The 15,257-nt window shown below is 36.7% G+C and overlaps 3 protein-coding genes across 6 annotated transcripts; 1 reads left to right on the forward strand and 2 right to left on the reverse strand.

The window, feature by feature from the left end:
* The first annotated feature begins 4,420 nt into the window (after positions 1-4,420).
* On the forward strand, positions 4,421-7,342 carry LOC130985575 (E3 ubiquitin-protein ligase AIRP2-like). Its single transcript, XM_057908619.1, has 5 exons — positions 4,421-4,799; positions 5,704-5,854; positions 5,928-5,994; positions 6,085-6,319; positions 6,781-7,342. Exons 1-5 carry the CDS (start codon positions 4,711-4,713, stop codon positions 6,989-6,991), a joined length of 753 nt encoding a protein of 250 aa, XP_057764602.1. The 5' UTR covers positions 4,421-4,710; the 3' UTR covers positions 6,992-7,342.
* Positions 7,343-7,363: 21 nt separating this feature from the next.
* LOC130985570 (internal alternative NAD(P)H-ubiquinone oxidoreductase A1, mitochondrial-like) lies at positions 7,364-11,765 on the reverse strand. 4 transcript variants are annotated; one of them, XM_057908611.1, is made up of 10 exons: positions 11,543-11,765; positions 11,210-11,420; positions 9,631-10,320; positions 9,108-9,312; positions 8,599-8,759; positions 8,446-8,511; positions 8,211-8,374; positions 8,017-8,131; positions 7,701-7,865; positions 7,364-7,613 (listed from the first exon to the last, which is right to left on the reverse strand). In XM_057908611.1, exons 3-10 carry the CDS (start codon positions 10,237-10,239, stop codon positions 7,461-7,463), a joined length of 1,638 nt encoding a protein of 545 aa, XP_057764594.1. In that variant the 5' UTR covers positions 10,240-10,320; positions 11,210-11,420; positions 11,543-11,765; the 3' UTR covers positions 7,364-7,460. The 4 variants fall into 4 exon arrangements, with proteins under 4 accessions (XP_057764594.1, XP_057764596.1, XP_057764595.1 ...); XM_057908613.1 differs by having other exon boundaries at positions 11,325-11,420; positions 11,543-11,725; XM_057908612.1 differs by lacking the exon at positions 11,210-11,420 and having other exon boundaries at positions 11,543-11,725.
* A 1,264-nt stretch (positions 11,766-13,029) lies between these two features.
* Positions 13,030-15,256, reverse strand: LOC130985573 (endonuclease 1). Its single transcript, XM_057908616.1, has 9 exons — positions 15,122-15,256; positions 14,664-14,844; positions 14,481-14,588; positions 14,313-14,368; positions 14,140-14,223; positions 13,794-13,889; positions 13,589-13,653; positions 13,453-13,526; positions 13,030-13,360 (listed from the first exon to the last, which is right to left on the reverse strand). Exons 1-9 carry the CDS (start codon positions 15,242-15,244, stop codon positions 13,221-13,223), a joined length of 927 nt encoding a protein of 308 aa, XP_057764599.1. The 5' UTR covers positions 15,245-15,256; the 3' UTR covers positions 13,030-13,220.
* Position 15,257: the final 1 nt, after the last annotated feature.

Raw genomic sequence — 15,257 nt, forward strand, 5'->3', positions numbered from 1 at the left:
ATTAGCATGCGGGTCATGATTTGGGTACGGATCAACCCGGATGTACAGAAGATTTTGTAAATTACGAATACCGCTCCTACAAGCAATCTAATGAATTCATGATTCATGGATTTAAATCTGACGGGGGAACAATCCAGACAAGTATTTTAGAGTTCGAGGGTTTTTTAGGACAGTAACTTAGATTGATTTGGAAATTAGGACAATAACTTTCGGACTTGTAAAAATAGGACACTAATTTTTCTTAAGAGTAAAATAGGACACTAATTAATAAGTGTTGCATCCGCAGGATATTTTTCGGCCAATTATCGGCCGAGAAATGTCCTATTTTTACGACGCTTATTAATTAGTGTCCTATTTTTACTCTAAAAAAAATTAGTGTCCTATTTTTACAAATTCGAAAGTTTTTGTCCTAATTTTCAAATCAACATAAATTATTGTCCTAAAAAATCCCCTGACTCAGTATTTTATAGGTTGCGGTTCATTTATTTGATTAGTTTTTTTTCCTTAAAAAAAATCAATAATAGTTAATTCAATCCCAATTAATTGGAAGTGAAATATTTTATCAACTGAATATGCGTTTTATTATCATGTATTATATAAATTATTAAATGTAAGAAGTTCGTAATGTTTGCTAGCTCTAACACTAGTATTTAGGGATTAGATTATAGTGAGATTGCTATTTTTTGTAATATGTAAATATATAATGATGAATAAGACAGTATATAAATATAATGTTGAATAATTATATTGAAAAAATTAGTAAAATTTACGTCCCTCCAAGATTTAAATTCAGGTAAAATTTTCTTCTTCCATATCAATTTCAATCATAAAATACATTAAATCAACGCCTATAAATTAATCTAAGATATCAAATGTATATAAAAGATTTCGTTGAATGATGCCCTATATATTAGAGCTCTATAGTGCATATATGGCATATTGCTTGCATATAAGTATATGATTGTATATCCTTGTACACAGTCAACTTATCAAATTGGCAGCATAAAATATAGTTTATGTCTTTTTTTATAACGAAACATAAATGTGGTTGTGGATAAGGTATACCTATTATAATGTGAATAAATAACTTCTTTTAATAGATTTTTGTAGTATGATTAAGTAGTGAAATTTAATAATTAAAAAAAAAAGTAGTGAAATTTAGAATAATGGGTTAAGGTTCAATTTAACCCCTAACGTGGAGGCCCCTTGGACGTTTAGCACCTTATGGCAGGGGGTGCATCAACTAAGCCCCCGAAGTCCATAATTTTCAACAAATTAGCCCCTCAACCAAACGGAAAGTTAACTTCGTTAGTTTTTCTCTTAGGCATTTCGTCGAGCAGCTTCTCTGCAACACGATCCGGCGCTTTTCGGTGGGCCTCCTCTCTCCTTCCCCAGCCACGCAATTTTCGACGAGGTTACCAACGATTTTCGGCTGCGTCATTGCTGGAGTTCACAGAGAAACAATGCTGACGTCGAACCACGACCTCGAAGGTGACCAAGGAGCCTCCGTCGTCGGACAAGCAGCAAGCCACCTTCTCGACGGGGTAATCGACTGCGAGAATGGAGATGATAGTGTTGCAGAGAATTTGCTCGACGAAATGCCTAAGAGAAAAACTGACAGAGTTAACTTTCCGTTTGGTTGAGGGGCTAATTTGTTGAAAATTATGGACTTCGGGGGCTTAGTTGATACACCCCTTGCCATAAGGTGCTAAACGTCCAAAGGGCCTCCATGTTAGGGGTTAAATTGAACCTTAACCCTAGAATAATATACCGTTGTAATAAAATTATGACTAGGTTAATCAACAATTTAAACTCAAAATCCTAATAATGAACATTCTTCTACTCCCTCCGTCCCAATAAATGTGGCCACTTTGTTTTCGGCACAGAGATTAAGAAAGTGATAGTTAAGTTTTAATTAAGTGTGGTCCACTAAAATTAGTGAGTTAATTAGTCATTTCTCCAACCTATCTTCTTCAACCATCTTCTTCTCAATTTTCACCACTCAGCCTCATTCCTTCAATTCCGGCGAGCAACAGCAGGAGCCACCACCACCGGTCTCCCTCAATTCTCCGTCGCCGGCGAAACTTGCATTTTTCTCCGGCGAACTCCAAAATCAAAACTAAATCCCTAAATCAAAATCAAACCAAATTCTAAAACCAAAACTGAATCCCTAAATCAAAACTAAATCCCTAAATCAAAACCAAACCAAACCCCTAAATCAAAACCAAACCAAAATCAAACAAACTCCAAAGCCAAATCCCTAAACCCTCAAATTGGTACAGTTGGCGACGGCGCGGCACGCGTTGCCTCGCGTCGAATCTCCGGCGGAGGAGGGCAAAGCCGGCGTCACAGCGGAGTTAGAACAGCAGTGCGGTTTCCCAGAATCAGAGGGCCGCGGTCGTGGCTTTGTCCGCTGTGACTGCTGCTGCTACTACTTCGTCACTGCTGCTGCTACTGCTTCGTCCATGGTCGTGACTTCCCGGAGTGGTAGAGGGCCTCATTGATGGCGCCGCCGTCGAGGCGACGACGGAAAACAAGAGATGGTGGAAGGCAGGAAGCGGGTAGGGATGTCAATGCAGCCCGAAACCCGTGGGCCGACCCGAATAACCCGACAAAATTATAGGATTAGGGTTAAAAAATCGTAACCCGAAAAAATCTCCAGCCCGATTAGCCCGCACCCGACTAACCCGGAACCCGATAGGGCTAGCCCGAAAACCCGATGGGCTGGCCCGGTGGGCTGACGAAATTGTGATTGATGCATCCAGTTACAACTTATGCTATGTTTAGATCTATGGTATTTGCTTAAATATGTATATATGTAGCCTCATTAAAAAAAGTGAAATTAATTAGTTATAATATATATATATATATGTGTGTGTGTGTGTGTGTGTGTGTGTGTGTGTGTGCAATCTCATTAAAAAAAGTGAAATTAATTACGAATTTTTTGTAGAAATTGATTATTAGTATCTCATTAGTTAGAAATTAATTATTAGTATCTCATTTTAAAGTGATACCAATTTTTTTGTTTTTTTGTTTTGTCAATGAGACGTGCATGTCAAATCCACTAATTATTCAGTAATAATCGAGATTGATTCTAGTGCATTGATACATGTTAAATTTTACTATCTCATTTTAATATAATTTTGTTTATGTAATCTTGAATATCTTATATTTTTGCATTTCATGCTTTGCTATATAATTTATATCTTTAATATCTATGTATATTTTATACATTATACATTAGATCATTAGGAATAATAAAATACAAATGATAATTTTATTTTTACGCCTTTAACCTGATTAGCTCGATGGGCTAGCCCGAAACCCGAAAGTTTAGGGTTAGGGTTGAAGATTTACAATCCGAAAAAATCTCCAACCCGATTAGCCCGCACCCGACTAACCCGGAACCCGATAGGGCTAGCCCGAAAACCCGGTGGGCTGGCCCGATTGACATCCCTAGAAGCGGGAGATATATATATATATATATATATATATATATATATATATATATAAGCGCGAGATGACAAAGAAATAGGGCAGGCGAAGAGAGAGATGCGAGAGGAGGAGGAGGCGGCGGTCGGCGCAGCGGCGGCGGCGCCGTCGACCGGAGAGGGCAGACAAGAGGAAGAGGGAGAGGGTGCGCCGCTGGTGATGTGTGTTTGAGTGTGTGTAAGTGTGTGTTTGTTTATTTAAATAGGATTTAGGTTTAGATAATTAATTAGGCTTAATTAAATTATAATTATTTCCATTTTGAGAAAGTGGCAACTTTTAGTGGGACAAACCAAAATGGAAAGGTGGCCACATTTATTGGGACAGAGGGAGTATAATTTTCTACACTAGTTAATGATTTTTATTTTTATTTGGACAACCTGAGTATTTTTTGAATTATGATATCAAATACATAATTCGTTTATTAGCTAAAATCAATTTTTATTTTATTTTTTTCATATTAGCAAGCCTTTCATTTGTAGAAATAGAACGTAATGCAACTTTTTTTAATCAAAAGGGACAATTAATTATTTAAAAATTAAAAATAAATACTCCTTTCGTCTCATTTATATAGACTTGTTTCCATACAATGTAATATTTTTTTAATCTTATTTATTAATATATTTATTAAATATATATGTTAGAAAATTTATATATATATATATATATATATTAATTTTTATATAAATTCCAATGAAGCTGTATAAAAAAATGAGACGGATTGTTTCATAGACAACAATTTTGCATAGAACCTAATGTCTTTATGGCATAGTTTAATTGGAATGATGATGAGTAATATTGTAATATTGTTTTTCCAAAAAAAAAATATTGTAATAATGTGAATAGTTAATCGTTTTTTACCCAATGATTTGATGCTTTAAAAACAAAATTAGAAAAAGGGTAATTATCTCTTACTCACCGCTACTATCCACGTGTCCCCTTTATCTCTTCTCTTTGATATATCCAAAGAAGAAAACTCTAAATTTGAGGGAGAGAGTGTCAGTTTCAGTCAGAGAAATTTCTTTTGAAATTCTTTACATACAAAAAAACGAAATAAAACATCTCCAGAAATATCTATCCATCCAATCCAAGTTCAGTTTTCGGAATTTAATTTTCAATTTCAATTTTCAACGGAGTTGAAAGTTTCCATTTTTCATCAGCACTGATGATTGTTTGATCCTCGAAAAATATTGGGGAAAAAGGAAAATTTTCGAAGAAGAAATGTATGTAAGCGGCGGAAGTCCAATACGGAAGTCTTTCAAAGACTCGCTTAAAGTTCTTGAAGCCGATATTCAGCATGCTAATACTCTGTGAGTGAATGAATCTTTTTTTCCTCTTCTCTCTTCATCTCTCTCCTTTTTTTTTGTTTGTTTTTTTTCTCCCCTTCTCGTTGATCGATCAAGTTTATCGCTTGTTTTTTTTTTCTAGAATTTTTTTTCGGAAAAGTTTTAGTTGCAATTTCTGTGTTTGGAGCTATTATTTTTTTCTTTTAATTTTTGCATAAAACCCAAGTCGCTCTTTGTGCTGGTATGATGATTCTGCATATTGAACTGGCAATTTTTGTAATTGATGTTAGTTTGGCATTCACTTTATCTGTTGCTTCAGTTTGTCGTAAAGGTATCATTTTGATGTCTCAAGTGACCTTTTTATTTAAACTTGTCAAATATTTCTCTTGAAGGGCTAAAAATTGTACACTCTTCTTTCATGAAACATCTCCGTCAAACTACAAACTAGTTTGATTGTGCATTTGTTGAGTAGAGAAGGGCTCCATAATTTAGGAAAATTGGTGGTTATATGGGTCCAACATATGTAAATATACATAAATATGTGGGAATTGAATTTTAAAGATGGTAGTTTGTTGACGGACGAAAAAGAAAATTAGAAGGATGTTTGTGGTTGTGGAGGATGAAGTATTAATTATTTTGCTCTTTTTATTCCCCTCCTCTTTCTGGTTGAATTTTGGGGAAATTTTCATATTAATTGGATTTTCGAGGGGGTACAAAATACAGCGAGTATGTTAAATGTATGAGGAATATGCTGTTCTTATGAATTACTGTAATGTCAAAATAATCATTACTGTAGTGTATTTGGACTTTGATTAGTCTGAGCTAGATTTCCCCCTTCAATTGTGTTAATTGTTAGGTGTAAGGCTGGTTTATTAGTTAAAGATTATCCATTCCATTTCATAGTAATGTTGTAATATGATCCTTGCAGTGCATCTGATTTTCCAAGGGAGTATGATGGCGCGTGTCTACAAATGAGAATGTCATACAGTCCAGCTGCTCACTTTTTCCTTTTTCTAGTTCAATGGACTGATTGCCACCTTGCCGGAGCTCTCGGACTGTTGCGGATCTTAATTTATAAGGTCAGTCTTCTGTTCTGTATAATGCCAGTCGTGGACGCTTTAGTACTTGTTCAACTTATTCATCGTTGCACAGGTATATGTTGATGGCACCACCACGATGTCCACTCATGAGAGAAAAGCGAGCATTAGAGAGTTCTACGGTAAGCTTCCTGGTTTCTACTTACACGCACTTCTTCTAAGGTGGTTATTAATCAGCTCTGTTCTGAAAAAGAAACATATCTTGTGCCCAGCTGTTATATATCCATCTTTAATGCAACTTCAGCAAGGTGTTACGGATTCAGAAGATAGAAAACAGAAAGCTGTATGTCTGGAGAGATACAGAAGGAAGGATGAAGATGATCTCAGTCATTGCTCGGAATCGGATGTCGAGAGGGAGGAAGAATGTGGCATTTGCATGGAGACAAATAGTAAGATTGTCTTGCCCAATTGTAACCATGCCATTTGCCTGAAATGCTACAGAGAATGGTATGCTGCTGCTCCTTTTTAAACGTTTTCGTTAGTTTTTTTATAGAAACAGATATACATCTTTGTTGCTGGCTGGGAACTGTTACTTTTGTGGTCCATTATTGCACTGTAACTGAAATTTTCCATACATTGTCCAGCTTTGTTATATTGGTAGAATGCTTTCATCATTCTCTCGTATCTTATGAGAATCCGTTGCCCTCGTCTTTATTTTAAAGGTGCTGTTAGCAACAAAATTCAAATTATAGCAAATATTTAGTCACCGTGTTGTCGTATAAAGGTGCTGTTGTTTTTCTATTCCTTGCATGTTGCTATTGGTCTTCTATTAGGTTGTGTTACACTCTTGTCTCCCCGGGGTTTCTTCTAGGTGAAACTAGGCAGGTCTAAAGATTCATATATTTTTTATGTTCTTATGTCGATAGCTTTGCTTTCTCTTCACTAATAACTTAAAATTCTGACTGCAGGCGTTCAAGATCACAATCGTGCCCTTTCTGTCGTGACAGCTTAAAGAGGGTAAACTCTGGTGATCTATGGGTTCTTCTGGACAACAAGGATGTGATAGACATGGCTGCTATAACAAAGGAGAATCTGAAGAGGCTGTTTATGTATATAGATAAGTTGCCGCTAATTATCCCTGATAACCTATTTGAACCCTATGATTCCCATGTCAGGTAAAATGACTTGAATATTTAGAGTTGTCGTGCTATCTATGCTGGATTATGGTATGGGTCTTTCATTCTCCGCGTTCACAAGAGGAACAAGAGATGCTCTATTGAATTAGACTTAGAAAATCCATATTCCACTTATGTTTAGGAAGAACCCAGCCTTGATTTATTGTGGGCGGAGGTTTAAGTTTAGAAAAGAAAGGGGGGAGGTACCTTTGTCGTCTTGAAATTTGTAAATTCCTGTATAGTTTGAGGTCTTCTCAGTAACTTGAGATTGTGACGGCATAAAGAAATAAACTACTTTGTTATGGAGCTTGTGAAATGTTTAGTTAATATGACCTGCTATGCTTCTGCTGTTCAATGTGTTTTCTTGTGCATATGATAAAGAGAAATAGAACATTAAATGAATTCAAGTTGCATGTCTATAACTTACATTCGGGTAAAGAGTTATTCCTGATAGGATAAGATGTAGTATAGCATTAGATCCTAGAATTGTCTCTGCCGAAAACAAATGTGGTTGCCCAGTTGACAGCAACATAAAATCTGTTTCTCCAGCTGATCACTCGAGTGAGATAGGCCGAGCGCCAGATGAACCAGCTTATGAAGCCCGCTAGTGATAAACCCTTTGCATTCTGCCATCCAAGATTAATTTTCTCTTATAAAACTAGTTGTTATTATGTGCCCATTTCTTGAAATAGTATATGGAATGAAGTTATTACCTTGGACTGGCGGAGATCGACCAAGGCTTTGTAGCGGCCCACAGATGCCATACTTCCGAGATGCTTGTAGACGAAGGGGTCACCTAGAGGAACATCTTTGCCACCTCCCTGTTTCCCCACTCTGTTGAACAACTCAACTAGATACTTCCCTTGCCTCTCTGCCACCTGATACATAACACAATATAATCTTGCATCATTCTCTGGATTTTTGGTGAGCTAGTTTGGTTTTGTTGCCTTTTGAAATAAAGGATTGAATGACAAACAGCATAAGTTGTCGGCAATCAAATTAAAGAAGCAAATGATGCTGTAGTTTCACCTGAGCCAGAGCAGGAAGCACTGGCCTCCCGACCCCCTCAACGAATCCAGCGCAATCGCCAATGGCAAACACATCTTCCACCGATGCCACTCGAAGCCATTCATCGATACCGATCCTGCAATATATTCCGTTTCATTTAATACGAGATGAATGCAATGTAGAACAAGGGATCAATTGATTGGTAGTATACGTACCTTCCACCGGGAGCCTTGGGGAGAGTTAGTGATTTTACAAATTTTGAGGGACCAACTCCAGTAGACCAAACAAGGAGACCATAAGGAACATCACTTCCATCGCTAAGAACTATCTTATTCGGGTGGACCTCTTTGACGACACCACGCACAAGGCGTACTCCACACTGAATGAGAAAACAAACGATTAGGTGTCAATCCAATACTGACAAGGAACGATCCAAGTGCCTGAAATTACCTTTGTCAAGTGCTTTGTTGCATATTGCCTTAATCCAACGTCAAATGATGAAAGAATCTCATTCGCCTGGTCAGAGTAAACAGTTATAAATGATATGGTTCGAGACAAAGTGACAAGTTAATGAGGTAAGACAAGGAAGGAGTGGGGGCATACCTCAATGAGGGTCACTTTTATGTAGTTTTTGACATGAGCATACCTCTGCCGAACATCTCTCATAATGAAATCACTCAATTCTCCACTAAATTCCACCCCTGTAGGTCCACCCCCAATAACAACACAGTGCAGTAGCCTCTCCTTTTCTTCCTCTGACATGCCTGCACCAACGTCCATTAAAGTAAGTCAAAGACTGAAGATATGAGAGAGGGCCGATGGTGCCTATAATTCCGTGTATATATGGTTTCAGTTTCATAGAAGGATAATTTGATCATAACTTGTGAAATGCAGTTTTACCTCCAATTCGTTTCAAGTTAGTGCAAGAGCAATTAGAACACCAAAATCATCATTTATAACTGAAGGTTCAGTAACATAGAGGTTTTGTAAGACTTGACATCAAATCATGATTTTGTAGACTATGACATATAGGGCTAATGTGTGGGAAACATCTTTTTCCTCGTGCCATACACAAGCACTTGGGCATGCATATAATATACATAAAAGAACACCTGGATTTTCAGAGAGCATCAGGTTTAGAAGAAGTCTCTTCCTTATTTCTTGGGCATGAAACACCTCTCGCAGAAAAAAAGCATGTTCTTCGACTCCCTTGATGCCGAAGGTCAATGGTTCAGCTCCAGAAGCAATTACCAGTTTGTCATATGCAACTTTGAAATTGTATGGTTTTCCACCATCAACTGCTGTCTCACAGAACACCTGATATAGTAAGGTAAATTGAATGTCTTACTTCTGAATCAACTCAAACAAAAACGACAACAATATTGAAGTGTCATCAATTAATTTTTCTAGATAATTAAAAGCTTGCTTAGATAATTGTTGCGATTCCAGGAAATTGTGCATATTAGACCAAGTGTGTGGCCGCCTATACATAATGAATCATGTGTATGTGGCTGTGGTGTAGAAGACATACAAGAAAATAATATTTTGGATGAAATAACATGAGTATATGAAGCTACTAACATACAAGAACATAATATTTTGGATGAAATAACATGAGTATAGGAAGCTACTTACTTCACGCTTGTCCGTGTCTAGACCATTGCACGAAGCAAGGAAAAAATAAGAATTTGGATCCTTTGCTAAAGCTGTCTGTATCTGACTAACAGGCTCTGCTACTGAACGGAATTCTAAGGTTCCAACACAAGTTGAGGCAAGCAAAGGTGTAAAGACCATGTGATTCCTTGGTGATATACAAACAACATCATATAATTTGGTGTCGAGCCCTTTAAGAAATCTACATGCCGCCCACCCACTGCCAATAACAACCACCCGAGGCTTTTCACCAGGCTTTGTTGCTTCAAGGGTAGGATACTTTAGATTCTGATATTCTGAATCAGATTCCTCAACAGCTGTTTGTGCATGAGCATATTCATTTTGAGGGGTCATCCTCACACCCCTACTTCCAAAAGTTGCAGCGGGCAACCTGCCAATGCTCGAGAAAAATGGAAGATTGCTACGTGGTTTAACATTTTGTTGAAAAGCTGTGAAGCTCCCACTGAAAGGTGAATGAGACTTGCTCAAAGAAGATGATTCCTCACTGAGCATGTCCCTTGCTCTAGCATATCTACCTGTGGCACCTCCTGATTGTTGGCAACAATTTCTAGCTATTCTCGCCAACGCCATTTTGGAGCGCAAAGACTAATACTGTTAGTGCCTTCTGATGATAGCAAGTTGAACTGAATTAGAATTCTCTACAAATTTTCACTGCACAAAATGTTTAAGCACAAGTTATACAGGGGAAGAAAACCAAATCATCTTATTATCGAAGAACCTTAAACTCCAAAGAACGTGGAGAAGTGAAGACAATGATCTAAGGCCAATGAAATTTCACAACATGAAACTTTTTTGTCGTAGTGAGGCAAAAAGACAAATGAACTAAAGGGCAAGAAGCACCATACAACCACCAAAACTGATGGCAGCTTCAAAGCAAAAACCTTTGTAAGACTCTACTTGAGGATCTATTATCAAAGAAAACAGCATATACTTGTCAGCTGTCAATCTCTTTATAGTTTCAATCATTTATATTTCTAGCGGAAAGACTAATTCAATAACAAATTCCATTTAGGCATGGACAGAATCACTCAAGAAAATACAAAACTAGTCATAATCTGCAAACAAAAATATATACGATTTCTCATATATAATAGTCTTACAGACTAAATGCCGACAAAAAAAATTCAATCCCAGTTTAAAAGGCAGAAGCATACATCCAGAGTCATATATCTACTTGGTGAAATTAAGGATTGAACTAGGCCAGGCCAAAAAGGCAGCAATGAGAATGATACGCCATGTTTAGCAGTCTCTACAAGAAAGAAATTAAGCAACCTTTCTGTTCTAACTGAACGATAACTGTCGCAAAAAAAGAATTTAAAAAAACCAAAAGTCGACAGAGCATGGGCGCTAAGTCAGATTATTTTGTTCAATAACCCATCCAGACGTTACAACTGATACGACGAAACGAATCAGCTCAAAACGGCCTTCATCATTGATAAAAGAACAAACACCTAGTGGCCACGATACGAAAACAACCAGAAACGCACACACTGAAACACACAGTTGGTTAGATCTACTACGCGCGAGCAGAAATACGCACCTCAGCTTTTTTTTCTGTCCGTAGGTATTCTTCGACAAAATGTATGCATATAAAAATGTGTATAAATGTTTGTAGGGTTTAACGGAGGGTTTATGGTGAGAAGAGACGATCATACATTGCACATGGCCATGAACCTCCTGATTGGCGGAATGCCTACTTTTCGACGCCAAAAAAAGGGAAAAAAAGAATACGAAAAACAATCTCCGTGTGTCTGGAAATGAATAAAATAAGCAATTAACAAATAATTAAATAACAACATTTTGCAGAAACGAAGCTTACAAAAATATTGAAAATGCAAAGCCTTGCTGAACAAGAAAGTTTGGTAACAAATACCTGCTGGATCCGCAGCCTGAAAATTTTCTTACTGTCAAATTTGTAAAAATGCTAAAATGGTAATGGAGATGTATATACGTACAAAATAAGTTATATAGATACGATGGCTATAAACCCTATGGTTCAATGTGGGCAAGTGGAATACTGGAATTAGCGGAAAATGCAAAATTAATAAATGATTTTAAGGCTCGCTTCAAAAAATTAATAATAATAATAGTAATAATAATTATATTTGTTCTTTCTTGCTGCCACGAGGTATTTCGATTTATAATAAGTTGTCTATTTGTATTTATTTGTTTTTATTTATTTATAATGTCACGCGTGCTCTGGTTGAAAATTGAATTGAGGAAGACCAATTTGTTTTGTAGGCTGCCAATAGGATTAGAACTTTCAGAAACATGACAAATTGTCCTTGCATTTAATTTATATGCAATTAGTAAGTATGTGAGTAATTAGAATTCAATTACATATTGCATACCACACATACCACTCTTTCTTTTCAAAACGTTTACTAATACTATATGTTTATATATATATTTTGATATTACTATACTCCGTGATATGTATTACCCACTATGTTTAGCTAAATCAAATATAAACAAATTAAAGAAGTCGAATTGATCTTAATGAGATTACTAACCTCGTGTCTCATTTTGTAATTATTAATTTCGATTATGCACCAAATATTCAGGTGCACTTATATGTTAGTGAAAATTGAATTATTTGGTAGCTAAACTATTTAATTAAATTAAATGGAATTATTAGTATTAGTCACATGGATTTTTGTGAGGCATGAAAGCAGTGGGAAAGTGGTGAGTTTGGTGTCAAAATGTGATAATTCAAAGACAGGAGATAGTTGGTCCTTCCACTTCACGTTTCTATCAACCCCGGATTTTCGGAGCCGTCTTCTACGATTTCTTACTTCTTTGTTCCACTTTTTTTTTTTTGGCAAGATTTTATTTTTTTCATTAAGGTGTCATTAATTTGATTGTAAAATTTTCATTAAAAAATAATGGATCATTTTCTCCTTTTTTATCATATGTATATTAGAGATGAAAAAAAAAATTAAAATATTTGAAAAATATTTTTATACCACTACTCAAAGATAATATTATTCAATATTTGAGAGAAAATAAGTGAAAATGAGTTGTCCAACCATGTCTGAAGAAAATTTTATATCACAATTAAACATGTGAAATGATTAAAATATTCTCTTATTTTCCATCAAATTAAATGGACCCTAATACTACTATTTTAGAATTTCACATAAATTATTACTACAATTTAACGAAAATAATGCTACTTTAAAAGGAAAGGAGAATAATGATTATTTTCGTTAAATTCTATAGTTGGTGTAATCCAAATCAATGATATTAATATGTTGAAGCTTAATAGTATACTACTTTTCTACAGGTACAGCTAAGTAAATTTATCGCTAAACATGAACTCGCAAAGGCGAAATGTAAACTTTTTAAAATCACTTGTACTTATGTACACCTTAACGTGATATCTTTTTATTTTATATTCTACTGAATTCGATCTGTTTCATTTCATCGACACATATACATAAATTATTGAAATGGAGTAATAAATGAAGTATGTTAGATGACATACGTAAAAATAATGAAACACGAAATTGACACGCAGCCTAGTGATGAAAGTCAAGGAGGTTAGTTAATCAAGTAGCAACAAGAGTTTCGTCCATGTCTTGGCTAATGCTATGACCAGCAAAAACCCGGTTCAAAATCATGGCTAACCGGACTCCACCCTGAGCTATCCGCTTCATAACAATGGGCATTCGCGAGTTGAAGTAATCATCTGTCAACACAAGTAAATAAAAATGGAGTGAGCAGTCGCAGATGAAGATATGTCATCTTATGTTTCATCAAAACAAAAACGGCCCTCCCCACCTGAAAGAGTGTCCCCTGATTCAACACCTTTGTATCCCCATCTGCAAGCCATATCCATACTCTCACCAGCATACCTGCAAATACATCATTATCAACACCAACATTACGTCTTGCATTTGTTGACACAGATACTCACTTGTTCACACAAGAAGATATGTCGACGCATTCCCTCCATGAGGCAAGATCGCTGGCCCAGCTCCCCTGTTTGCAACAATGGATGTGGCATGATGGATCAGACTATAGAAACGATCGTTTTGCAAGTACATATATGATGAAATAACAAGCTACGTTTGCATAAGCATTAAGGTTTAGTTTGTTTTAGGCAAAGGATGTTGGCTTACATCAGTAAAGTTTCCTTGAATGTCTTGTTGGAGGAGGTTGATGTCCTTTCCATAGTAATCTGCGGCGGCTGTGAGAATTATCTCTCTGTCCCACACCTACAACCGTGATTGGGGAAGAAATCAATGCCGTCAAGCTCACTCAAGTTTCAACTTGAATCCAACTACACAACAGAATTGAAGATACCTAAAGCAATAAAGGAATCTTGATCTTAACTAGATTGCATATCTCATTTCCAGACCTATTTTTTCTCTCTATCTATTCATACATATATGCTTATATGAGAAGTATCATCCTTAGCAAGAAAATAGTTTAAAAAGTAGTAGCATCTCATAAGCCAACACTTACATGGTGCAGATTCGACTTGTGCCTGAACCAGCGCAACTCCACGGTGTTTCCCCCTTCGTCACTTGTGAACCCAACATGCATCGGCTAACAAAGGCGAAACCACAACTAATTGACCGATCACAGTGAAACCAAGAATTCGCACATAAAGACATGTTAGTGTCTGTTTTGGTTACCTGATGGATGTCTCCCATGAAATGTGCTAAAAACAACAAGGCTTCTGTCATGTTATCTGGGAATCATAATGTAGAAAGAATGTCCTTAAGTATGCTTAAGATAATTGGTTTAAGGCGAAGATGTTATAGATGAGGCAGTTCATGATAGAAGGATGATTGATCTCTTACAGCGTCGATCAGAGGTCCCATGATGGTAATGTGAGAGTTGATCGGTGAAGTTCCGGATGGCACCTGCGACGCACATATCCTTCACCCCCTTCGGATCATGGCAGTCCCCTTTGTTCATCCATCAGTGTCAGATACCATAACAATCGATTAGACATTAAAGTGATGATGATCTTATTAACTTACTTTGATACTTAAAATTGCAAGCTCCGTCTGGCGTGTCGATGAAGTGAAGAGGGCTTGTCCAGCGGTACCTATACCAGTGTCTTACTTGGTCAGGCCAAACGCACAGTGCCGACAAATCGCCCTTCACGTAGTCAGGCAGTAGCATTTGAACAGCGTGGTGTGCCTCTGGTTCGAGCAAGTCCTGTGTTTTTTCATGCATCAAGGGATCTCAGTGAACATGAAAGAGAGGTAAGACCACCAAAAATAATTAATATTGAGAATGTATAAATGTGAAATTTCTCAAAGATTTTGAGAAAGAGATAACCAAAGCACGCGAAGGAATACAAAAGGGATCTCCACCACAAGGGGGAAAAAAGGATGATTTTTCATGGGATATTATTTATCTTCCCCCTTGAATATATATATAATCACAGAAATTGAAATGATTGCAGATAGCAAATTTCTGATGATATTGATACCTGAGCAATTTTGCAAGTCATGGCATGACCCTCTTTGCTCCATGCTTGAACACAAGGTTCGTAAACAACAACACAAGTAAGAAAAGCAACGAAATATGCAGAAATTCCTCTTAAAAACGACATTTCGGAATTCGAA

Source organism: Salvia miltiorrhiza, chromosome 5 (assembly GCF_028751815.1).
Source record: "Salvia miltiorrhiza cultivar Shanhuang (shh) chromosome 5, IMPLAD_Smil_shh, whole genome shotgun sequence".
NCBI lineage: Eukaryota > Viridiplantae > Streptophyta > Magnoliopsida > Lamiales > Lamiaceae > Salvia > Salvia miltiorrhiza.